Source organism: Verticillium dahliae, genomic scaffold (genome assembly GCF_000150675.1).
Source record: "Verticillium dahliae VdLs.17 supercont1.4 genomic scaffold, whole genome shotgun sequence".
NCBI lineage: Eukaryota > Fungi > Ascomycota > Sordariomycetes > Glomerellales > Plectosphaerellaceae > Verticillium > Verticillium dahliae.
The window spans coordinates 530044-552887 of record NW_009276925.1 but is presented as its reverse complement, the minus strand read 5'-3'; the positions used below and the strand labels follow the sequence as shown (position 1 = coordinate 552887).

General features: G+C 57.1%; 10 protein-coding genes across 10 annotated transcripts; 4 read left to right on the top strand and 6 right to left on the bottom strand.

Annotated features, from left to right (window-relative positions):
* Positions 1–664: 664 nt before the first annotated feature.
* On the top strand, positions 665–1243 carry VDAG_02519 (peroxiredoxin type-2; the record flags this gene model as incomplete). The annotated part of the gene is made up of 2 exons (XM_009653172.1): positions 665–785; positions 864–1243. The coding sequence occupies 2 exons, from the start codon at positions 665–667 to the stop codon at positions 1241–1243; spliced, it is 501 nt and encodes a 166-aa protein (XP_009651467.1).
* A 274-nt stretch (positions 1244–1517) lies between these two features.
* VDAG_02518 (60S ribosomal protein L24) lies at positions 1518–2758 on the bottom strand. The gene is made up of 4 exons (XM_009653171.1): positions 2718–2758; positions 2516–2566; positions 2154–2297; positions 1518–2053 (listed from the first exon to the last, which is right to left on the bottom strand). Exons 2-4 carry the CDS (start codon positions 2564–2566, stop codon positions 1766–1768), a joined length of 483 nt encoding a protein of 160 aa, XP_009651466.1. The 5' UTR covers positions 2718–2758; the 3' UTR covers positions 1518–1765.
* A 278-nt stretch (positions 2759–3036) lies between these two features.
* On the top strand, positions 3037–4536 carry VDAG_02517 (tRNA-specific adenosine deaminase). The gene is made up of 2 exons (XM_009653170.1): positions 3037–3179; positions 3383–4536. The coding sequence occupies exon 2, from the start codon at positions 3390–3392 to the stop codon at positions 4476–4478; it is 1089 nt and encodes a 362-aa protein (XP_009651465.1). The 5' UTR covers positions 3037–3179; positions 3383–3389; the 3' UTR covers positions 4479–4536.
* A 288-nt stretch (positions 4537–4824) lies between these two features.
* Positions 4825–5493, bottom strand: VDAG_02516 (nascent polypeptide-associated complex subunit beta; the record flags this gene model as incomplete). Its single annotated transcript, XM_009653169.1, has 4 exons — positions 4825–5054; positions 5119–5294; positions 5375–5403; positions 5455–5493. The coding sequence occupies 4 exons, from the start codon at positions 5491–5493 to the stop codon at positions 4825–4827; spliced, it is 474 nt and encodes a 157-aa protein (XP_009651464.1).
* Positions 5494–6152: 659 nt separating this feature from the next.
* Positions 6153–6805, bottom strand: VDAG_02515 (CBP4 domain-containing protein). The gene is made up of 3 exons (XM_009653168.1): positions 6717–6805; positions 6476–6660; positions 6153–6415 (listed from the first exon to the last, which is right to left on the bottom strand). Exons 1-3 carry the CDS (start codon positions 6761–6763, stop codon positions 6288–6290), a joined length of 360 nt encoding a protein of 119 aa, XP_009651463.1. The 5' UTR covers positions 6764–6805; the 3' UTR covers positions 6153–6287.
* A 724-nt stretch (positions 6806–7529) lies between these two features.
* On the bottom strand, positions 7530–7985 carry VDAG_02514 (uncharacterized protein; the record flags this gene model as incomplete). Its single annotated transcript, XM_009653167.1, has 2 exons — positions 7530–7622; positions 7758–7985. The coding sequence occupies 2 exons, from the start codon at positions 7983–7985 to the stop codon at positions 7530–7532; spliced, it is 321 nt and encodes a 106-aa protein (XP_009651462.1).
* A 1894-nt stretch (positions 7986–9879) lies between these two features.
* VDAG_02513 (SKT5 protein) lies at positions 9880–12997 on the top strand (the record flags this gene model as incomplete). Its single annotated transcript, XM_009653166.1, has 4 exons — positions 9880–10366; positions 10419–12668; positions 12726–12809; positions 12879–12997. The coding sequence occupies 4 exons, from the start codon at positions 9880–9882 to the stop codon at positions 12995–12997; spliced, it is 2940 nt and encodes a 979-aa protein (XP_009651461.1).
* Positions 12998–14138: 1141 nt separating this feature from the next.
* On the bottom strand, positions 14139–14988 carry VDAG_02512 (uncharacterized protein; the record flags this gene model as incomplete). Its single annotated transcript, XM_009653165.1, has 3 exons — positions 14139–14316; positions 14386–14522; positions 14731–14988. The coding sequence occupies 3 exons, from the start codon at positions 14986–14988 to the stop codon at positions 14139–14141; spliced, it is 573 nt and encodes a 190-aa protein (XP_009651460.1).
* A 531-nt stretch (positions 14989–15519) lies between these two features.
* Positions 15520–16118, top strand: VDAG_02511 (NADH-ubiquinone oxidoreductase 10.5 kDa subunit). The gene is made up of 3 exons (XM_009653164.1): positions 15520–15686; positions 15756–15862; positions 15937–16118. Exons 1-3 carry the CDS (start codon positions 15601–15603, stop codon positions 16026–16028), a joined length of 285 nt encoding a protein of 94 aa, XP_009651459.1. The 5' UTR covers positions 15520–15600; the 3' UTR covers positions 16029–16118.
* Positions 16119–16825: 707 nt separating this feature from the next.
* VDAG_02510 (uncharacterized protein) lies at positions 16826–21711 on the bottom strand (the record flags this gene model as incomplete). Its single annotated transcript, XM_009653163.1, has 3 exons — positions 16826–19520; positions 19586–20849; positions 20919–21711. The coding sequence occupies 3 exons, from the start codon at positions 21709–21711 to the stop codon at positions 16826–16828; spliced, it is 4752 nt and encodes a 1583-aa protein (XP_009651458.1).
* Between the last annotated feature and the right edge of the window lie 1133 nt (positions 21712–22844).

The window sequence follows — 22844 nt, the reverse complement described above, 5'->3', positions numbered from 1 at the left end:
CATGAAGTTCAACATCGACACTCAAATCCCGAAGAAATCCAAAACCCAGGCTGATTCATCTCGACATGGCCATCTGGCAACGATCGCTGTCTCTGCGTCGACGTCCTGCATCCCACCGTCGCCGCCTCGGCTCGGAGCAGCGAGGGGCTCCTCGGTCACCTCCGTCCTCCGGCCATCGGAGGTACGGCGGGCGCCTCACCATTTAACACCGCAATATCGCCATCGATGCGGGGCCCGGCATGCGTCGAGTCGTGAAGGGTTCTGCCGGATGATCCAGCAGCGAATGGCCTGACGTGCCTGTTGGGCCCTGTGTCCTGGCCCTTGACTGAACTAATTCCAAATACCGCCGATCTAAGGTAGCCTGCAGCTGCTCGACTTATTTGGCTGTCCGGCGTCTGGGGGACAGGCCCCGTACTCGCCAGAGTCGCGAGATCCACTTACCGCGGAAGCTCGTAGAACCCTTGTGGCCAGCTCGGCATACTCCTGCCTCAATTGACTCGTTGGGCTCGGGGCAGGATCTCGATTGAGCACTCGTTCACCATAAAACACCACGACTCATCCTCCACGAGACTTTATCGCCCAGTCCGCCTCTCGCCTCATACACCCACCAGCAAACCCACCCTCATAACCGACAACCACCAAGGTTTCCCACACAATCTTCAGCATGTCTCTCAAGGTCGGCGACTCGTTCCCTGAGGGGGTTATCTTCTCCTACGTCCCCGTCCAGCCTGAGACGTCCGAGTTCACCGCCTGCGGTATTCCCGTCAACTACGACGCCAGCAAGGGTGAGAGAGCCCCTCCTGTGCGACCCCGCACACAGCCCCTCAACGCGTAGTGAGAAGCTCCCATCTGACACGAAGCAGAATTCGCCAACAAGAAGGTCGTCCTCGTCGCCGTCCCCGGCGCCTTCACCCCGACCTGCTCCGCCGCCCACGTCCCCTCGTACCTCGCCAACCTCGACGCCCTCAAGGCCAAGGGCGTCGACCAGGTCGTCTTCATCGCCTACAACGACGCCTTTGTCATGAGCGCCTGGGGCAAGGCCAACGGCGTCAAGGACGAGTACATCCTCTTCGCCTCGGACGCCGGCGCCGCCTTCTCCCAGAGCATCGGCTGGACCCTGGGCGAGCGCACGGCGCGCTACGCCCTCGTCGTCGACCACGGCAAGGTCACGTACTCTGAGCTGGAGACGGAGAAGGGCAGCATTGCGCTAACGGGCGCCGAGGGCGTCTTGTCGAAGCTCTGAGGGGTTTGATGATGATTACGAAGTAATGGGATACAAGATAGACAGACAGACAGACATAGATCATTGATGGTTGACTGCTCGAACTACCACCTGCTTGCCCGAATGCGGCAAATTCGCAATTGTTCTTTCTCGTTGAGCAAAGCGAGTAAGGCTCGAAACAATTTGACAAGTCTCCTTTTCGTGGAACATACGTCGCTCGAATGTGCACCTCTGGACATGGTGATGCACTGTCCGGACAGCCTCACTCACGTCAGTCACACCCTGATGTGTCTTTGATTTATCCCGTGGGACTTTCATGCAATTCCGTGCTACCGAGATGTGTGTAGAGAACCAGCCGTGTAAGACACAAAGAACCTCGACTCCTGCCTTTCGTCAAGTTCCATCCGGGGGGTGGGCTTGGGGGATTGAATCCTCTGCCCGTTTTTCATCTGTCCACGGCGCCCGTCCCAGCCCCTCCTCCGCCCGGAATTACCATTCCAGCTTCCACAATCCGTGACTCAAAACCCTACTCCGAAAAAGCATTTAGCGGGTGTTGGCCTGGACCTTGGCCTGCGCGCCCTTGGAGCCCTGCTTGCTCGAGATGCGGCTGGTCTGGCCCTTGGAGGCGAGGCCGGCGTTCTTGGCCTTGTCGGCCTTCTTCGCCGCGGCGTCGGCCTGCTTCTTCTCCTTGCTCTCCTTGATGGCCGCCGCGCGGGCGGCGGAGCGAGCCTCGGGACGCTGGCTGCGCTTCTCCTTGATCACATCGAGAGAGGCACCGACGATGGCACGCTGGGCCTTGACGGTGCGGCGGGTGCGCTTCTTGGCGACTTCCTGTGGCGGAGGGGTCAGTAGGCTGATAGGAGGCGTGGTGTTTGCGTTGCGGCCGGCAGGCGATGCTGCCGCTTTCCGCTGGCAGGGCGGGACAACGTACCTCAGAGATACCCTTGCGGTGCTGGCGACGGTAGAGGACGGTCCAGGCAATGCGGCGGGGGTTCTTGCGCTGGAGGAACAGGGACTCGGACTTGCTGTTCTGGAAACGGAAAGTCTTGGAGTCACCGCGGACGTAGAGCTTACCCTACAAGTTTCACAGCCTGGTTAGTCCTGGATCACTCAAAGAGTATGAAGCAAAATCGAAGCAAATCGAAGCAAAATCGTGATCCCTCTTTTCCATCAGACCCCTCCTCGATATCTTGTCTCCCACATCTGGGCAGCCCTAGGCTCGAACAGGCCCTCGTCCATCTCGCATTGGGGTCGTCTAGAAAGAAGGCAAGGGAGGAGTCTCGCGTGTCGTACCTTTCCAGGGTAGATTCTCTGGCCCGAGAAGGAGTCGTCGTACGTGCGCATCTTGAGAGATTGAATGTCAGCTCGAAACTCGGAGTGGCGATGTGCAATTTCGGTCGCTGGTTTTCGGGTGCAGTCTGCGGCTTCGGCCAGCTGGTTTGCACACCAGGGAAACTGTGGAAGACTGCTGGGCGTTGTAACGGGTAACACGTACTTTGGCGGTATTTGATGCGAACGCTTGACTTGCTTGTCTGTGAGGGTAAGTACGATCAGGTGCAATTTTTCGACAGGTGAGTCGTGCGTCGAATAGCCCTTGCCCCACCGAGCCATCGCTTCCATGTTCGCTCGGGTCACATGACCACAGAGCTTTGCCGTGGCTCGGTGGGGCTTTTTGAACCAGTGTGGCTTGATTTTCACCCGCCCACCACCTGGTCACACCCCGCCCAACTTGGCCTCCTGCTGGGGTAGGTATTTCGTCACTACCTTTGTTAGGTCAACCCGGCGGACAAATGACAGTCGTCGATCCCGACCTCATCGCAGATGCTGTGTTCGAGAAGTTCCGCCAGCTTCCCGCAAGACGGAAGCCCCAAGTAAGGGACAATGGGGTTCATGAATGGGTGCCTCTGAGTGGCATTGTCGCCGCTCAAGATGGGACACTTACATGTTTGGCCGTAGCGTGAGTTCGACCCGGTGGTCTTTGAATGTATCTCACCAGCATCTCATGGATCAACACTCACTGGCGGGACATTTCTCACGGAGTACATGATTGTATCTCCAGAGCAGCCGTGCCTCGATGGAGTTGTCAGAATGCCTTCATATGCAATGAATTGCCCACGAGTGTCATGACTTTCCTCCATGTGCTGATGATGATTTCTGCAGTACAGGTATGAAGTGTCTACCGGCTTCGAAAATTCCCCAGGCAAACGGCATTGGACTGCATGACTGGCACGCTGAGATTCTGGTCTTGCGGGCCTTCAATCGTTTTCTCCTATCGGCGTGTCATCAAATGTTGCTCAACAAATCTAGTGAGCTGGGAATCCTTCGCTACCGCACTGATGAACAACGGGGGCCGTACAACCCTCAAGGCACCCAGGACTGGGAAGGGCAGCCTTTTGCGATTGCGGACGACGTTCGTCTCTACATGTACTGTTCGGAGGCCCCCTGTGGCGACGCGAGCATGGAGCTCACCATGGCGACGCAAGAGGACGCATCGCCATGGGATGCGCCAGTGGAAGCTGGCGAAGATGCGACAACCACATCGGCTGATCCATCCATGCCCGGGCGCGGCTTCTTCTCTCAGCTAGGCATTGTGCGTCGCAAGCCCGCAAGGGCAGATGCACCGCCCACGCTGTCCAAGTCTTGTTCTGATAAGATGGCAATACGGCAGTGCACCTCGATCCTGTCATCCCTCACAGCGCTTTTCATCCATCCAGGGAACGCATACATTGATGTCGTTGTCTTGCCCCAGTCGCAGCATTCCGTCACTGGATGCCAGCGTAGCTTTTCGTCGGAGGGACGAATGTCTGCCCTGAAGGACAAGACGTGGGCGGGCGGGTATGCATTTCACCCGTTCCATGTCGAGACCACAGCACGCGAGTTCGAAAACTCCAAAAGAGCTGTGGAAGCCAAGTCGGGGACGGTTGGTGCGAGCAACCTGGCGGCGGCGTGGAACGCCAATGGGCTGAATGAGGGGCTCATCGGGGGTGTTCTGCAAGGAAGACGGGCGTTCGACATCAAAGGTGCCAGCTCTACCTCTCGGAGGCAGATGTGGACGCTGGCTCGTGAAACTGCGTCGTTGCTACACTCGACTGAGCGTGACCTGCGGGCCTCCCTCTCGGCAACATCATACGCAGATATCAAGGCTGGAGAGCTCTCACTTCCCCGTCGTACCGTCGTTGATCAGGTCAGGAGCGAGTCCCTGACCGGATGGGCAGAAAACACAGGCGATGATAGCTTTGCCCTAGATAGCCAGTAGCAACAGCGCCATTTGCATCCCTCAGCATGCACCATAATCACAAGACAAGTTTGCTTCCAAGCCGTTGTATCCCATTTTCGTACATCAGCTATGGAGCTGGGCCGGCCAACCTCGGTGCCTGATGTGCCATACGCCGCGCATCCCGATCCAGCGCCATTTCACGACCAAGTAGTTCGGACTCGCTTCGACGACAGTGTCGTAATGCCAGGTTCATATTGCAAAAGGGGTGTACCTTCCCCTCCCTTCATCCGCCGGTTTAGTAGCTGAATTGCCTAAGCCCATTGAGTCCCCCATGCCGTCGCAACAGAAATTCGATCGCAAGCTCGGTGTCAGACAAGAGCCGGCCTTACTCGACCTTGCTCTCAAAGTTCTCTCCCTCGACGAGGTCGGGGATGTCGTCCTCATCGCCGTCCTTCTCGCCCTTCTGCATGTTCTGGTAGCTCTCGGCGAGCTTGCGGAGGGAGGCAAGGGAGTCGGGGCCGAGCTGGTTGAGGATGCCAGGGACGAGCTCGGTGAGCTCCTTGTCCTCACCGTTGCCGTAGACGGCGAAGGTGTTGGCGGGAACGGCGGCGTGGACTGCGATTACCATGTTAGATTGCCACCCTTGCATCTTCCCAATCCACCAAAGAATGGCACATACCCTTGGGCGCGGCGAAGTGGATGACGTTGCCGTCAGACTTGAACATGTTGACCTCCTCGATAGCCTGGATGGGCTGGACGTTGAGCTTCTTCAGGGAAGCCTGGAGCTTCTTGTCGTCACCGGCGGAGCGGCCGGCAACACCACGCTTCTGCGTCCTTCGGGGGGTGCCCTTGCCACTGTATGAAGACGTCGGTTAGCGTTCGGTGCTCGACTCGTTCCTCGAAAACGCGCGGTCGGAGATTATATAGAGACGTACCCTATTCGAGACATGTTAGTTTGCACCCTCTGAGAATAATTGTAGCTTCATGCAGAATTGGACGTACCAGTCCGCGCAACAGCGCCGAGCTTCTTGAGGCGTTCCTGAATGTCGGCCATATTGAATCGAAAGGGACCCGAGGTTTGCGGTGGGATAATTCGGTGTACAGGGCTGTGAGCTACGCATCGGACGCATTAGCCATTTTCGAGTCGGATAAAAAGCATTTTCGGCTTCACAAGATCGTGACTGCTGCGTAAGGGCCCTCCTGCGTCACTCACCTCAATTCGTCTGATCCGTTTTACGTCGCGAGGCTGACCTGATGATGATGGCTATTGGGGAAGATGGTTTTTGTGCGCCGCCAAGAATTCTTCGCTTGAGGAATTACTAATGTCCGACGTCCTCTCCGGCAGCTCACCGATTCACCCCGCATTGGCCACCGGGGCTCTGGACCCACACCGAGAGTGGTCTTGTGTCTTGACATCTATTCACTGACCAGCCGCCTTGATATTGGAATAGTGTTCGCGAGAAGTTGTCTGTGTATTCAGTGGCTTAGAAGGCTACATGAATATTGCATGCTTATCATGTTGAACGACACGAGGGTCTGTGATGCGTAACTCAGCCTGCCAATGCAGGGGTTTCCCATATACTCACATTCAAGGTTGATTGAAATAGAAAGCCCTCCCAACGACAGGACTCATATCCATGACCCTCATTGGTGAGTCTAGACACTAACAGCATCGGCAGTGTCATGGTCATCACAAAGGTCTAGCGTATGTCCATTAACGACAATGTTCATTCCACCCTAGAGGTCCGTACTCGAATGACCCTTATGAAGCATGATCCCAATAGTGTTACACACATCGTACAGAAAATCATAACTCGCCATGTGTTTCTTCAGAAGCCCCTGAATTGCTCATTTGGAAACTCCCGCCTCTCTCCTGATAGCCTCTTGTTGCAGCGCAAGCTCGTTCGCTTTCGTTTGGTGCGCTTGCCTATCCGTCTCCTTCTTCGCCTTGATTTCGTCTTCCCAAGCCGTCCAAACTACATGCCATCAGATTCTGTAAAAGCTTGTCGGGTATTGTTGGAGTTCATTCGACTTACGTGGTTTATTGGACTTGGACAGCTCCTTCAGCTTCCCCACGTACTGATCAAACTCCTGCTGCGTCTGCTCTCTCCTCTCCAAACTGCGTTTCTGTAAATCTGGATTGTATCGTTTGAAAAGCTCATCCTCAGTGGGCGTGAGCCACATCGTCAAGGCTGGTCCGCCGATCACGCAGACGCCGCCGCTGCGAAAGAAATGGTCAGTCATGCAAGCGATCGAACTGGAGACACAGAAACTCACCCGACGGCCATCTTTGTCCATAATCTCCAATTTAACGGCTTCGGCATTTTTGGCTTTGGTGCGCTGGGCTGCTTGCACTCTCTAGCCGCAGGGTATGCTGTGTCAAATCGCAGCCAGAGCAAAGTCGAGGAGGCGTGCAGTCAATGACGGGTCAAGTGGTGCTCGGAATGGAAGGCGGTGAGACGTTGGACATTGAGTCTGCACGTCATCAGCTCTCTGGCCCGGGGGTTGGGTTACAGTGGTATTTGCGCCCTGGCATATTCTACACTAAGAACCCGGAAATAGCACGCTCTGCATTTTTGTTGCGAACGGAAGCGGCTGCTTCTGATTAAGCCTCAGGGTGCCTTTCTGAAGCGTAGTCAATACAATGCCAGAGGAATGCTGCCGACCTCCTTGGTCCGAGCTGGATACTTGTGAAGCCCCGCACTCACGGCGGTCACCAGCCACAAGCTGCAGCACTGATCTGGTGAATCAATGATACCGCAATTTCTTTGCCCGGCTGCCTTGTGGTCGGCAATCGTTTCTCCACCGTCTCTCACCCCCAGTCGCCCAACCTAACCATTTCGCTGAGCCATTGCTTGCCATGTGGTGTGGCCAGTGAAGGATCTTCTCCCCAGTCTGACCAACTCCAGAATAATGCAGCTCAGTTGGGTAGCGATGAGCCAGCCGCAGCCGCTGTACATCATACCGGATCGACGCGGCGCCTCGGCGCTAACAGGTCTTCCGCTGCAGGAACCAATGCAGCTTGGAGGCGAGAACGGGGTGCGCTCTCCACCAAGGCAACCTGTGGGCATTAACCGCATACCTCATCATCTAGTGATAGGTATCAGGCTTGGGCTTGCCGCGTATTCGCGCCTCATGGGAAGTCACCGAGTTGATGATGAGGGCGCCACGACGGGTGCCGATCTTTAGCAGTCCCGTCAGAGAGGCCGCCAATGCTGACTCCACGTAGCGAACGGGGTCGCCTGATGAATTGTCTGCTCAGTGTTGGCGGTCTCACCGCCCCAGAGGATCGCAATACTGAATCGTGCAGTCACTGACCCTGCCGTGAAGAGCGGCGCAATCCGGCCCCGTGTGCCGTGCCAACATCTTGGGCCGACGTTTAATGGAGAAACCAACCCCTAGGGCTTTCGGAGGCATCCCGCCAAGCCCGAATGGAGAATCATCGGCCCCTCTGCGGGTTGCGAGGACATTGGCAGCCCCCGTCAATACGACCCGGACGCTGGTGGAAGGAGTCTTCGGCGTCAAGAAAGATATTTTTGCCGACATGGGATGACATGGCGCTTGCGTAGGTAGATGTGCGAAAGCATATGATAGAAATCCTCAACAGCCTAGACGCATGACAACCGCAGCCGGCTCTCGTGGCGAGCCGACGTCAGAGAACGTCGCATCGACGGAACGGATGCTATCCTAGGCCGTGCCAGCCCCTACATGTACCAAGGTTACAGCGCGCCCCTGACAGGCGGTGCCGCAGACCTTAGTAAGAATGGAGCGACGTGAAGCCAGGGCGATCTTGAGCCCCCCTAGGTAGCGGGAGGTGTTGGGGCCAATCACGCTGTTGTCTGGCCTTCTGATACACTGCCCCGGTACAACATGGAGGTTTGCGCAACGGGGTAAGACCTGCGCATTGTCTGGCAAATGAAGGAGCCAGTGGACCAAAATAGAACCAGAGTCTGTCTTGCTCATTGGTGAGAGACTGTTCACGATGATGTCCTCGTCGTCGTTTTGAGGATATCGTGTTGCGGCCATGCACGGAACTCGGTGAAAGAGTGCCACATGTAGGAATTCGGATCGTGACGGATCAATGACCCTCGTTCAGCCTGCCGTACCAGCCTGTACTGTACGTAAGCCGGGAAGGGGGATGCATGTCGCAATGAGACGAGCCGGGCGGAACGAGGCCAGGTATCTGACCTCAGCCCAGCCAACGCTGAGTTTTCAGTGGACCAGTAGCGGACTGGGGACTGGGAACTGGAGACTGGAAGCTCTCGTGCCGTCCATCTGGCGCTGCCCGAGTCGGCTCAGTCTCGCGAACAGACAAGGCAGAATGATGAGGGTGCTTCAGGGTGGGGGGGGGGAGGGGGGGCAGGCGCAAGGCGACAGACGACAACGACGGGCAGGCGACAGGCGACAGGCGACATTGCGGGGCTAGAACCCAGCAACCAGTAGCGCCTTCCAGGGACCTTTGTCCCCCTCCACTGGTGACTGGGGCGTACCTGCCCGCCTGGCATCTCTGCTAGTCTGTTAACGGCTGGGGCGTTCCAGGGACCAGTAGCACCCACATCTTTCGACGGAAGGTGGCAGGGGGGGAAGGGGCCTTCTCTGCTCCTCACCTCCCATTTCCTTATGCTCACATGGTCCCCGAGGTTCAGGGTGGGTTTGGCCGTCCGCAGTTGTCCAGAGACCACATACAGTACAAATCAGCAAAGGGCCTTTGCAACGGCCACACCAGGCCACACAAGCCAATCTCTCCCTTCACACTCGACTCGCACAGCGACATCCGAGTTTCTGCGTGGCCAGAGTCTGGGCCACTCTTCAGAAAGCTCATTCCCACCCCTGATCGACTCCTCGACCCCCCCGCCGCCAGCGCCCTTCGTCTGTGGCAACAGGTGGCTTTCCCTTCCGACCTCGAACCCCCCTCCCTTCAGCCCCCCAGCCGGTAGACACGGAGCGTCGCCATCCCAGTGTTTCAAACAGGGCCAACACAAACTCGAACGAGCAGCAGCGACTGTACCTCGTCCCATTTCTCCCTTCACTTTCCTTGCGTCAAAGTGTGTCCGGAGCGGCATTCAGGGAATCAGCAGCAAAGACCAAATGCCGCGCGACCTGCCCTTCTGAGAAACGACCAACGCACCGAACCAACCCCAAACGCATTCCCTGACCGCAGGGCTTTGGACATCGAGGCCTCGGCACGCCGGCACCACAACATAGCCAGGCGTTGGTTTGGATATATTTCTGGACCACGACAACCTCATCCTTTATTTCTTTTCCGGTTGAACCCCGTCCAGGACAATAATTTTGCACTTGGGATCGAAACCGCGACTGCGCAAAGGAAGCACGTGGGGTGAGGGTCCACTCGAATCGCATTCGAGCCTCCCCCTTCTTCCTACCAACAAGGCCTTCAACACTTTGAACACCGGCTGTTTTCAAGCGGTGCAAGGAAGCAATGGCGTACGAGGGCGGTTATCCGGCGCAGCGGCCTTACCCTGGCCCTGGAGCGCAACGGCCAGGTCCACCTCTCGAAGCCTATCATCAAGGCCCTCCCCAACACTACGATGCGCCTCAGCAGCAATACGACGGCTACCAGGACAACTATGCATATGATCAATATGACAATGGTGGTTATGGTCAGAACTATGGCGGGCAGCACCATCACGACCAGGGCTATGGTCGTGGCCCTCCACCGAACCAGCAATATCCTCCCCAAGATCGATACGGCCCTGGCCCTGGCCCTGGCCCTGGGCGTGGAGGCCGGCCGCCGATGGGACGGGGTGGTCCGATGGCGAGGCCCCCAACCGCTGACTCTGCAAGAAGCGCCCCTCTCCCTCCTCGAGGCGGCCCTCCTGGCCCTGGCAGAGGCTTTGCAAATGGTCCACCGGCAAGAGGTGGCAGGCCGATGCAGTATGAGCGTTCGGCGAACTCTGACCCGGCATGTGAGTACAGCATACGCATGTTTAAGCTGCTTACCGTACTGACAATGATCAGCGAGCCGCCAGCGACCCTCTTTGGATGCAGGCCAAATCAGTCCTGACACGGTTGGAGGATTCGGCGGCGCCTTTCCGGTTTTCCCTGGCCATCAGCGCCGGGCAGATTTTGAACAAGAGTCAGATATGATCAGCCAGATGGCCGGTATGGACATCGCAGGGCCGCGAAACGGGCCTCCTCCCGGAGGCAGTGGTGCCCAGCGTAGTCAGATGCGATCTTCTGAGGGCGATTATGGCCGGCCTCCCATGGATGCCAGAGGTCCTCCCCGAGGCTACCAACAATATGAGAATTCGCGTCGAGGCCCAGCTCCAGCACCCCAGTTTGGCGCCAAATACCGAGACGACGCATATGGGGCTCCTCCGCCAGCCAACGAATTCGGCCCGCCAGGTCGCAGTATGACAATGCCGACAAACGTTGATCCCATGGCTCGGGGGCCTCTTCAACGTACGGGAACAATGCCGTACAATACAGCGCCTGACCGAGGGCTGCCACCGTCAGCAAGGCCGGCGACGTCGCAAAGTCACCGGCCACCCCCTCAACGCATGTACCCGCCGGTCCAAGAGGTCCCGCAGTCTGCGGGGGGCTACGGGGGCTACGATAACGGTGACCAGGGCTATTACGGGGGCGATCACCAAGAAGTAGTTGGTGACGTTCTCGATTCGTATTACACTCCCTCGCGGATGAGCAACCCGGAGTATACTCGAAACCCGCCATTCGTAAACTCGGGAGCTCCCAGTTTTGAAGAACCCGGCAGGGCCCGCGGGTCTCTTGACCATCAGAGACACCCTGGAATGCCGTCAGGACCACAACCCGGGCCAGGGCGCACACCGGACCTCAGGGGCATGAAATCCCAACCAAATTTGAGGCAACCCCAAGCGGCTGTGTTCGAGATGGTAGGCGATGCGCCTCCCATGCCTCCGATCAACGGCGCACGGCATGGCCCTTTCCAGGATTCATATGATCAGAATGGTTGGGAACATCAGTCGGGTGCGGGCGGGCCAGTCCCGGTGAGATCTGGTCTACCGAATGGCCCCGCGCCCCAGCGATCGGAAACCTTGCCTCACCATCCAGCGCCAGTGCGTCCCGGGCACATGGCAGGCTCCGCCATGAACGTGAACGACCGACCGATGCCAGTGCGCAACTACAATGGCACATCGCAAAGCCCGATGGCCGGCCCACAACAACAAGCTCCTCCCGAACCGCAACGGAATTCTGGAACGCCCGCCTCGACCAAAGCAGCCCAACCACCCGTAACAAACGAGGAGCTCGAGCACCTACGCATGGTCATCAAGAACGACCCCAACGACCAAGAATCTGCTCTACGACTGGCCAAACGACTTATCGAAGCGGCTGATGTGCTTGTTGCCAAGATTGCCGACCAACGAGGCCGAGGCCGCGCACGGGAACGATACCTGATGGACGCGAGCAAAATCCTGAAGAAGTTATCGAACGCCCAGAACCTCGATGCAATGTTTCTGTACGCCGACTCACTCGGACGTGGCTTGTTCAGTGCTGAGCCGGAGAACAAAGAGGCTTTCACCTTGTACCAATCGGCCGCCAAGCTCGGGCACGCCGCTGCTGCGTACAGGACAGCTGTGTGTTGCGAAATTGGCAATGAAGATGGTGGCGGCACGAGGCGTGACCCGTTGAAGGCGATACAGTGGTACAAGAGAGCTGCAACGCTCGGCGACACGCCTGCCATGTACAAGGTGGGCATGATACTGCTCAAGGGTCTGCTCGGCCAGCAGAAGAACCCGCGGGAGGCGGTAGGCTGGCTCAAGCGCGCTGCCGAGCGCGCCGACCCTGAGAACCCACATGCGCTTCACGAACTTGGCTTGCTCTACGAATCAGCCGGGCCGAACGATGCGATTGTCAAGGATGAGACATATGCACTGCAACTATTCCAGCAGGCGGCAGAGCTGGGTTACAAGTTTTCCCAGTTCCGCCTTGGCTGCGTGTATGAGTACGGACTCATGGGCTGCCCCGTCGACCCAAGACAGTCCATCATGTGGTATTCCAAGGCTGCCACCCAGGAAGAGCATCAGGCCGAGTTGGCCCTGAGTGGCTGGTACCTGACCGGAAGCGAGGGAGTTCTCCAGCAGAGCGACACCGAAGCATACCTATGGGCGCGGAAGGCCGCGATCGCGGGCTTGGCCAAGGCTGAGTATGCCATGGGTTACTTTACCGAGGTGGGCATTGGTGCGCCAGCGAACTTGGAGGATGCAAAGCGCTGGTACTGGCGTGCAGCCGGTAAGTATGGTGACCCTGAGACGTGATAGTCGGTAACTGACCGACTATTCTTTGCAGCCCAAGATTTCCCCAAAGCGCGTGAGCGACTAGAGGATCTGAAGAGAGTCGGCAATGGCAAAGCAGGACCCCGACAGCGCGAGCGTGTGTCGCGGAGCAAGATGGGTAACCAACAGGAGGGTGAGTTTTTGGCCTGGACATAATTGCAATCAGCACCGACTAACGGCTCCAGTGTTTCGATGAACTGGCACAAAGCACAGAAACAGACATACGGATGTGCGGAGCTGCAGCCGGGCTGCCTCCTCTCACGTGGAACGAACAACGTGCGCTAGATAATAATTGCCCAATGCTAATGAGCAATGCAAACGAGTAAAGGGCATGCAACAAATGGTTGGACTTGTACTACCTCGAGAAGCGATCAGCTGCATACATGGAGCTTGGCGGACCGGCAGAGCCAGGACAGGCTCTATATTTCACAATCGACGGCGAGTCCAAGGAGATTGACGAGCAGGGACCTGTCTGTATTCAGGTCGAGTTAATGAGGTTGGTGGCTGGTCCAAGATGACGATCGCCGTCGGAGGGAGGAGTGGCCAATGCAGCCATGTCAGGTATCAGGCAATGTCGGCATCATGTAGCACTGAGGTGGTTCCTGACTTTGAGTTCTGCGAGCAACCGCATGGGCCTGGGGATGATAGGTACTTGCTCTAATACGCAGAACTCACATGACTATATCGTTAAATAGACGACTTGGACATGGTCACTGGCATTGAGAGGTATAGCTTGCCTCATGCCTCGATTTGTAACAATAGGCATTTCAGTCGAAGTAACGTCAATGGTACACGGTGGCCTCGAAAATTGATTCTCTCGCGCAATCAGCTTCATCAGGGACGCATCCCATGATTCTCAGTCCTGCACCAACCGTGCTTGCACACGATTCCTGTTTGCCTGCCATACGACGTTCCAGTTCGCCTGATGGATCTACGAAATATGCTCTCTAATTCCAAGACTACAGGACATCCAATACCCGTAGCCTTGACAACTCGTAGCAACTAGTCAAGACCGACAGACGAGGTTGTGTTCACGCCGGATTCCCAAGTCAGATAATCATTTACGGCGCTCTAGCGACGCTACTTTACAAGAATAGCCTGCCAGGCAGTGCCTGCAGAACGTCTATCCTCTAGCCCGCCTCCTCAATCGGTCCACCTGACCAGCGCGAAGTAAAGAAAAAAAGACGTCTTCGAGAAGGAGAAGAAAACGCTGTCGATGCCAGGCAAATCTCCTGATCCAGCCCTCTCATTCCTCGTCGAAAGTCGGTGCTCTAAATCGCCTCGCACGACCCAGACCACTCGCTTCTCCTCCCCTGTACGCCTCGGGCGCGCGCCTCGCGTAGCCCAGGCCATTCCCCCGCAGCCAAGTCTACCACGGCCCAGTCATCGTACAGACATGTGTCGGTTGGTGAGTGTATGCCGCCCTCTAGGACGAGGGGCTGGAGGTGCTGTCCTTGATGGGGTTGGGGACGTTGTCCTTGACGTCCTGCTTGAGGTCCTCGACGACGCCGGCGACGGAGCCCTTCTTGGACTGCTCGTACATCAGGATGCGGGTGACCTGGATGATGCCGACGATGCCCATGAAGAAGTTGACGGTGGCGAGGCTGCGAGACAGGTCAGAGGGGAGATGCTCGCTCGCGGCGTCGTGGACAGACGGCGCAGAGAGCACTTACAGGATGTTGCGGGGCTTGATGATCAAGCACCAACGGGTCCAGATGAGGCCCGTCGCTGTGAGGGCGCCGTTCTGGGTCAGGGAGAGCTTCTCGGCGGGGCGGAAGAAGTCGGAGATGCCGGCGATGACGATTGCCCACTATGGTCGCGGTTAGCACGGATGCTCTGTCTGTCTGGCACCTTCCGGGCGTATCCCGTTTCCCGCGCATCTTGGTAGTTGCTGCATGCCTATCCACGTCCAGCAGTCCCCACGGCACAGAGCTCTGCCGAAACTTCTGGGGGCTGTATGCTACGCAGTCTCATGGGAATACAAGGAACAACACGGAGAGAAGAAAGCCCCGTCGTACCTTCATGACGGGCGCCCAGAAGTGCACCGTCTTCAAGCCAATGGGGCTGTCCCACATGCGCTTGAACCAGCTCTGCTGAGCCTGGCTCTCGGCGCCGGCGTCGGCGCTCTGCCAGCGCTTAGAACCCTCGCGGAAGATCCTCGCGCGGAAGGCGGGGTTCTGGAAGGCGGCGCGGGTACGGGCGCCGGCGGCACCGGTGAACATTTGCCGCTGGAAGATGGGCCGCGAGGCGCGGAGGATGTTGGTCGTGGGGGCCATCTTGCCGTCCGTTGGTGTGGAGGGAGTCTTGGGATGGATTTCTGTTGAGTACCTAAGGGTCGAAGGAGGGTCGACAAGCAGCGTGGTTCGGAGATCGCAGTCGTTGAAGAGGTTGTCTTGTAGAGCGGCGGTCGGGGCGGGCGGGAGAGAGCGGAGATGGACGTTTAGGTGCGATTGTCACGACGTTGGGAGAGCGGTTGTTCGTCTAACCCAAAAGCTCCGATCCTGGGCGGGCAACTTTTGACGTGTGGAGGATCTTGTTGGAGGAATTGGATTGGCGTTGGGCGGAGTTAACCGGAAACAAGCGCCAGCCAACGAGCCAGCGATAACGGGATGGCTTCCGAGACCCTTTTGTGCAGCCCCCGAGCAGTTGTGCAGCCCCCGAGCAGTTGTGCAGCCCCCGAGCAGTTGTGCAATTTCCATGCATCAGCGTCTAAAGCGGGTTATGCACGAGGTGGGTAATCCGAGCAATGTGAATCGTCAACTTTCGTCAATCCTCAACGCCAGAGCTTCCATCCACCCCCCCCGATTGAGCAACCACAACAAGATACCCTTGCTGAGCCATTGAACCACCACACCCGCTTGAACCTACGCCGCCACACGCCAGCGATCATGTCTGGCAAGTACGCTTTCACCACGGCCCTCAAGGAGGTGCGCTTCCTCTTCTGCCAGACCTCCGAGCACAGCGCCGCGACCAGGTATGCAAGCAACCCTCCTCTACCGCCGGCCCATCGTCCTCCATTCTGACCTCTCGTTTCCTCGGCCAGGTCTTTCCTCACGAGGACATACCCCACCATGAAGAAGCACAACCCTCAGACCCCCATCATGCTGCGCGAAGCGGCCGGCACCCTGCCCAAGGTGTTTGCGCGATACGGTTAGCACACGCCTCGAAACCACCCTCAGACGACGAGAACAAAACCGAACAAGCCCGCTGACATGTCGGTGTAGAATACGGCGTCGAGAAGTCGCAGAGCCTCGAGGGCCTGTCCGACAAGCAGATCGAGGAGACCGTGACTGGGCTGGTCAGGACCACGGCGTAGAGTGTTGGTCACGTTTGCTAGCAGGGAGGAAGACGAGGCCGACAGCGCACCTCTGTACATTACCGGCTGAATAGACTGACTGGTACCGTTTACTTGTCGAGGATTGCATCCCATGGCGATGCAGGCTTCGGTCATTCCATGTTTCGCACCCAAACGCTGGCATATCACTGCAGAATATCGACATCTTACCCTTGATCCAGTTGATTCACTATCAAAGTTCTTAACCTAGAAGCTCTCACTACGAAAGGATCCACGCACATGCACAGCGCGTCTGCATCCATCGTCTTCTCAACCCCTTGCGATTCCGTTATCTGGCCACGGCACAGAAGCAAGCAAGCAAGCACAGCTCAACGCTCTTATGGCGGTATTGCCGCTCGCAAACAACTGTCCCCGAATGCACGTCCGGCCAGACAGCCTTGGCTCCAGCGACCATGCGCTCAAATCAGGTCGCAGAAAGACCTCGGAGCATCATCCTACTGCTTGCTGTCCTCCTTACCAGCAGACGAGTCATCGACATCCTTCTGCTTGGCAGGCAGCGAGCCCGTTCCTTCGCCCTTTGGAACACCACCCGACGTCAGCTTGCTCATGGCCGACTTGAGAGGCGAGGTCAATTTGGTCAGCGCGCCAAAAGCCGTCAAGCCCTTGGTCGCGTCAGCGTCGTCCTTGGAAGGAGACGGCAGCGCTGGAAACTCGGCAGCTCCCAGGCTGGGGCCGCTTACGCTGTCAGTTGTGCCTTCGGAGACCTTTTCGCCGCGCTTGGCCTTGCCGTTGCCGGAAGAGCCCGAGGGTCCCTGCTGCTAGTCTGGGTGGGCCTGCTGGGTCTTCTGGTGCTGGCTCTGGTTTCGGTTCTGGTCGTGCTGAGCCTTCTTGTTCTTCTTGTTGTTGTTGTTGTTCCAGACCTTGGACTTCTTATGCTTCGGCTGACGCGACCGAGCAACGTCTGAACAGGTGGCGCTGTTGGTGTGGGATTTCTCAGTGGAGATGGCATCAAGGGGCATGACATCTGGATGCTCGACATGACCTGGCTGGCTCTGAGTGTCCACATCAGGCTGGCTCTGCGTGTTCAGACCTGGCTGGCTCTGCGTGTCCACACCAGGCTGGCTCTGCGTGTCCAGACCTGGCTGGCTCTGCGAGTCCAGACCTGGCTGATAAACCTTTTTGCCGCCCTCATAGTGGCGCGTGTGGTTGAGTTGCTCCTCAATGGACGCATGCTGCGCGGAGAAGGCGTTGCCCGGGGGCGAAGCAGCGCGCGTTGACGGCGCGTATGAAACGGCGGCCGGGCGGAGCGCGAATGAAGGCTTCGCCCCGGGTGGAGGCGAGATAGACTCGTCCCTCTCGTTGTTCCCACGATTGTGGCCCTTTGTGTTCTTAGGAGTGCAGCCCGGCGTGGCGGTGTGGGACGACGTGTCGGAGACGATGCTGTCCTGATGCCGGTGCTGCTGGTGATAGACGCGATGCTGGGCTCCCAGGCCCAGGGGGACGAGGCCGCGGAGGTCAACCGCTGACGCTCGTTTGAGGAGACCCCCGGCGGGCGAAGCAAACTCGCGAGCCTTGGGGTTGAGAGCACTTCCAGCGCTGACAACACGTCGAGGCGTGGACGAGGCGTCTCCACAGCTCGACCCCGGGGGCGTGCTGGGCTGGTTGGCCGAGTCGCGCAACTTATTCCCAGCTTTGAGGGACTCGACGCTGGTCTGGCGAGACTTGGCCGAGTGCCACGACTCTGCGACGCTGCTTCCGTCTACGGTGGCCGGGGACGAAGCGACTGGAAGCTCCAATGACGAGTCGGGCACGTGAATGTTGAGAGCCTTGGGCTTTTCTGGACCATCGGCGGCATGAACTGAATCAACAGCCTCCGGGTGTGCCTGGGTACCTGAAGAAGAATCGGCATCGACAGGAGTGACAGTGATATCAGGATGGCCAGTAGTATCATGTTGGCAAACCTCTTTGTTGCTGTCATCCTGTAGTCGCTTGGACGGCGACTGGGACGCCGGGCTTTCTTTGCTCGTCCTCTTGGACGGCGAAAGGAGATGCTCGTCGGGTTGATGTCCGATGCGCTCAGGCGAGGTGGCGGAGATGAGCTTGGTGTTGCCAGCAGAGTCGACGCCAGGATGCTGAATGGCACCGGTTGTGAGCACGTCTCCACCAGTCATCTTCTTCTTCCTCTTCGAGGTTTTCTTCTTGCTGGACTTTCCATTAGGTGTGACAGAAGACTTGGAGAAGTTGCGCGGTATGCTCGAAGACCCCTCTTGCTGTGTACCAGCCTGCTGTTGACTGCAGCTCCTGGCGACAATGGGTTCGTCGCCTTCGCCCTCATCGGAGATTTCACTCTGACGCCATCGGCGGCCAGAAGGTTCAGAAGTAACCGTGGTCAACGACTTCGGCTTTCCCTTTTCATCAGAGGTCGTTGCCAAGGGCCCGACATGGGCCTCCGACGGGTTAGTAGAAGTGCTGACGAAGGGATCGTCTGCCTGTGCAATCGGGGCCCTCTCACTGGGACGAGGGGTAGTGACCTTGGTGGGAGTCTGCGCGGCAGATGAGCCTACAGAACCCTGGTCAAACATCTTGACAGGAGAAGGCTGGTTGCTGCCGATCTTGAGCATAGATGCATAGGTAGTCGGGGCGGCGACCTCTTCCGTGGCGGCCTGGGGCGTCCCAACACCAGCGCTGCCAATGTCGTTCTTGGCATCGTTGCTGGCAAAGAATTTGGCCTTCTGGGTGGCTTCACGGCGACCAGCATCCATCTTCTTCGACGTGGCATCCTCCGACGTCTGTTCTGGGCTCCGAGGCAAGCGAACCGTGCAGGCCTTGCTTAGAGTTCTGACCGTATCAGTGGCAACGTCAACATGCTCGCCTTGAAGCTTGATTCCGGGAAGATTGCCGGCTCCAGACAGTTCAGGGCGGCGCTGTGCCTTGTCCTTGGGAGCAATGCTTGCAGCCCCCTTCTCAGTGTCCTGTCTGGCGCGAGCACCAGACTCAGGAACGGCGGGACAAGGCGGCATTGAAACCCCAGGGGCCTGCGCATGATACCATGGATGGTATTGTTGAGCAGGAGACTGGGCAATCTTCCCCACGGGGAGGACAGGACCCATGGATGCTATAGCACCCGCACCGGTGGCGGCCTGCGGAGGGAAGAAGCTGCCGTTGTTTCCAATGCCAGGCGTGAAGTAGTTGGGGGGCAAAGCAAGCTGATGCATCATGACGGAACTCGTCGCCGAGGGCGTGCTGCCAGAGGCACGGCGAGGCGAACCTTGAGACGTGACCGTGGCATTGGACATCAGCCGGGGACGCTGCCCTCCGTAAACGGCATTCCGCTGCGTGAAGGAGTTACGACGGCCGTTGCCGCCGTGGAGCAGCTGAGAGCCGTTCATTCGAGCCCATTCAGCACCGTAGTCTGACCGATAAGGGGCACTCGTGACAATGTTACAGGATAGCTCTCGGCACACAATGTTGGGGGCGTTGGCCGCTTCCATGATGCGAGCAGCGGATTTGAATCTGTCAGGCATGTCAGTGTCAGCGTCAGTTATCTTGGCCAGGTTCCACACCGCTGAGGTGCTTACCGAGCTGTGTAGGCCAAGGCGGATCCAACAGCCTTCTTATATGGGAAGACATGCTCAACCTCTCCGTAGCGAGCCATCTCGCGATGGATGGTCTCCCTGATTTCTGCATCAGGAATGGAGGTTTGCAGCTGGGGTTTGAAGGAAATGTGCACGGAACGGTTGCGGGTCTCGCAAATGGAGCAGTTGCAAGGGATATAGTCCCAGTACGTGTCGCTCGGACCGGCATTGGGACACGGAGTTCCATTTGAAGGCACCTTGGGCCAGGCACGCTGACGTCCTAGGCCCTGTGCATGACCATTGTGCTTTTGAGGGCTGCGACGGTGAGTCGGACCATGGAGATCGTGGTTCCCATCCTGGATCCATCCACCATGGATGTTTGCGCCGCTGTGAAAACCACGAGAGTCGTTGTTCCGGAAGTTGCATGCGTTGTTGGACTGCACAGGGGTGCCCGTGTAAGCCCTGTGGGAAGAAGTGATCGTTGTGTTCGTGTTCGAGCGTTGGCGAGGAGGATTAAGTGATGAGAGGCGCTGGCTGTCAGGGTTACAGAACTCATCAGCAGCTCTGGTGCTGTTCTTTGGCATCTTGAACATGGGATTCATGTTCTTGGCCGTGCCCATTTCGGACGCATGGCTGAAGCCCGGCGGCTGTGGATAGAATTCCATAGGCGACTGTTGTTTGCCCATCATGGAGAAGTCGGCACCAACAGACTGGAAGGCAATGCTGTCAAAGGGCCGGAAGAACTGTGTCCCGTTATAAACAAGACCCGGGTTGTTCAAATTCATGCCAGAGCCCATCTGGAGAGAGTTGACATAGCCACCCCCCATGACTGTGCCAGTTGGCAAGCCAAGAGACTCGTGGTGTTGAGTCTTTGCCACAGAAGGAGAGACGTTGGCTTTCTTCTGAGCTCCGATTCTGCCGGCACGAGGAGTCTTGTCGTCGTTCTTGCCTGCGTCGGTGACGGACTTGGACGATTTCCGTGGAGAGGCATCAGCCAAAGACGACTCCAGGTTGGTTCCAGGCTCATGTGTGGCCTGGTGATGACCCACGAGATCCTGGCTCTGCTGAGGCTGACTTTCACCTTTGGGGACACCGTCAGCGGCACTTTCGCCGAGGAGCCCAGCAAGCTCTCCGGTGGCGGGTACAGCATCAGAAATCGGTGCGTCTATGGAGGTGGCCTGGTCTTTGTACATGGAGCTGCAAACAATGACAGGACGATCCTGGGATCTGAATAAGCCACTGGTGGTCTTGCCAACAGGCTGGCCAGCTGTTGGTTTCACAGTCAGTTTACCAATATCAACATTGTTAAATCAATGTGGGGCAAGGAGTCACTTACCAAGCCACTTGTTGACCTCTGCCCAGTTATCCTTCAGACTGTTGCCCGGGTACGGCTGAGGGAGTGACGACTCGATCTTCTTCAACTGGTCACGGCAGTGAACCAGAGTTGCTCGAGCCAGAACCAGGTCGACTGCGTTGACGCCTCGAAGATCCTTCATCTCCTCATTGGACAGGATATTGAGAATGTCGATCGTCTCCTCGGCATCCCAGGCGAGTAAAGCCTCCTTGTGACCGGGCTGCTCCAGCCACTCGTCGGCCCAGATACTAATTTCACAAGACATGGTCCGGTAGAGGTCAGGCAGGAGATTCTGGTTTTCCTGCCAGAGCTGGCAGATGAGGTTCCAGAGGTTGAGGGCGCCTTCGTAGTAGATGTCGTGGGCGTCAAAGTAGTCATACAGATCCGCCCAAGCCTTGGGCTCAGGCATGCTGCGCATGTTGGCCCAAAACTTCTTACGGACAGAGTTGGCCGTATTCTGAATCTTTTCGGCGTCCCACAGCTTCAGTTCGCGCCGGGGCAGGACGTGCTCCAGCCGGCGGGGCTTGAGCTGGCCATTCTTGGTGCTGAAGATGGCTTTGAGGTCCTCGGGGGGCTCAGTGTAGAACATCATTGGGAGATAGCTCTCGATGTAGAACTTGGGGTATTCCTCGCCGACGTGATGGGCCATGTTGTAGTTCAGTGGAATGCCGCTTGGGTAGGCGGTAGCCCAGTCGGCGCAGCCGACTCTGGTCTCCTGGCCATCAGCCTGAGAGACTGGCAGCCCTTTGCCATCGATCATGGCTTCACCAGTCATGATGGGTATGGACTAGAGCAAGTGGTCAGACAACAATCTTTTCGTGCCAAACTTCGACAGTTGAACAAAAGAGATGTAAGGAATGTACACATCTAGGCGAAAAAACAGCCGAGAAATAGGTAGACGTTCAGCTATTTGAATCAACGAAACAATATCAACGAGAAATGTCGATTCTTTCCTTCTTTGAGTATCATGAACTTGTTACACTTGTTGAAACGGAAGGAAGGAGTTACATCAAAGAGGTGCGTTAAAAAGACTCAAAGACCAAGATTTCCAGTTGAGAAAGAGTGCGACTCACATGCGACACAGGAATGATTTCGTGCCTTGCAAGTAATTCTTGCTGTCACAAAATATGCGGTAGCTGGTGATAAGGGACCGGTATATCTGGCTGTGTTATGATGATGACGGCTGGCGCTCAGAGACACGGAAAGCCAGAGGTGGGAGGGAGTGGAGGCGATGAGGATAGTGTAGTAGCAAGGAACACGTCTCGGAAGAAGAAGTATAATGCTCTGGTGTTTTGTGATGAGGGGGAGTAAGGTTACCGCAAGACCTGAGTTGCGGTTCTGAGGTTGAGGTTGCTTGAGAGGCAGGAGGGGAAGATTCAAGTTATGGGCAGCCCAAAAATTCTCAAGGCAGAAAGCGGCGGGGAGCTTGCATGGAGAGACAGCAGTGGTCTGGAAGGGAAATGAAGAGATTCGGCTGGAAGGTGCGTAACTAAGCTATCAGGCAGAAGAGTGAAATGTCCCTACCACTTTTGCGCGGAGATTCACTGCTCCTGCAATTGTACCCACAATCTCTCGCCAATTCACTGGCATTCACTCATTCAAGATCATTCAATGCATCTGGATCCCACACGAAACAAAGTGAATATAGAAGAACAGGCCCCTTGATCGACAAGGATACTACTTAGGCATGCATACGAGTGTTAATTGCCCAGCGCGAGACTGCAGTGTACTTAGACGAAGAACCAAGTTGGCTCATTGTGCACTAACACTAGCTCATGGGTTCTCTAGGCCTCTCCCTAGCGTTTTCTTGCATTTCTTGACTCTTCATTTGAACATGAAGCGAGGTAAATAAGGATGGACTGGGACAGACTACAGCCACAGACATACTCGTAGCAAGTGCGCAGTCCA

What these genes read in the sequence shown, in the direction of transcription:
- VDAG_02518 (XM_009653171.1), bottom strand. Translation starts at nt 2,566, where the DNA reads ATGCGCACGTACGACGACTCCTTCTCGGGCCAGAGAATCTACCCTGGA. An exon ending in AGAGAATCTACCCTGGAAAG is followed by an intron (nt 2,298 to 2,515) that starts GTACGACACGCG and finishes TGAAACTTGTAG; the next exon opens with GGTAAGCTCTACGTCCGCGG. An exon ending in ACCGCAAGGGTATCTCTGAG is followed by an intron (nt 2,054 to 2,153) that starts GTACGTTGTCCC and finishes CCTCCGCCACAG; the next exon opens with GAAGTCGCCAAGAAGCGCAC.
- VDAG_02517 (XM_009653170.1), top strand. Translation starts at nt 3,390, where the DNA reads ATGAAGTGTCTACCGGCTTCGAAAATTCCCCAGGCAAACGGCATTGGA.
- VDAG_02515 (XM_009653168.1), bottom strand. Translation starts at nt 6,763, where the DNA reads ATGCCGAAGCCGTTAAATTGGAGATTATGGACAAAGATGGCCGTCGG. An exon ending in TGGACAAAGATGGCCGTCGG is followed by an intron (nt 6,661 to 6,716) that starts GTGAGTTTCTGT and finishes TTTCTTTCGCAG; the next exon opens with CGGCGGCGTCTGCGTGATCG. An exon ending in GTCCAAGTCCAATAAACCAC is followed by an intron (nt 6,416 to 6,475) that starts GTAAGTCGAATG and finishes GATGGCATGTAG; the next exon opens with TTTGGACGGCTTGGGAAGAC.
- VDAG_02511 (XM_009653164.1), top strand. Translation starts at nt 15,601, where the DNA reads ATGTCTGGCAAGTACGCTTTCACCACGGCCCTCAAGGAGGTGCGCTTC. An exon ending in GAGCACAGCGCCGCGACCAG is followed by an intron (nt 15,687 to 15,755) that starts GTATGCAAGCAA and finishes TTCCTCGGCCAG; the next exon opens with GTCTTTCCTCACGAGGACAT. An exon ending in CAAGGTGTTTGCGCGATACG is followed by an intron (nt 15,863 to 15,936) that starts GTTAGCACACGC and finishes ATGTCGGTGTAG; the next exon opens with AATACGGCGTCGAGAAGTCG.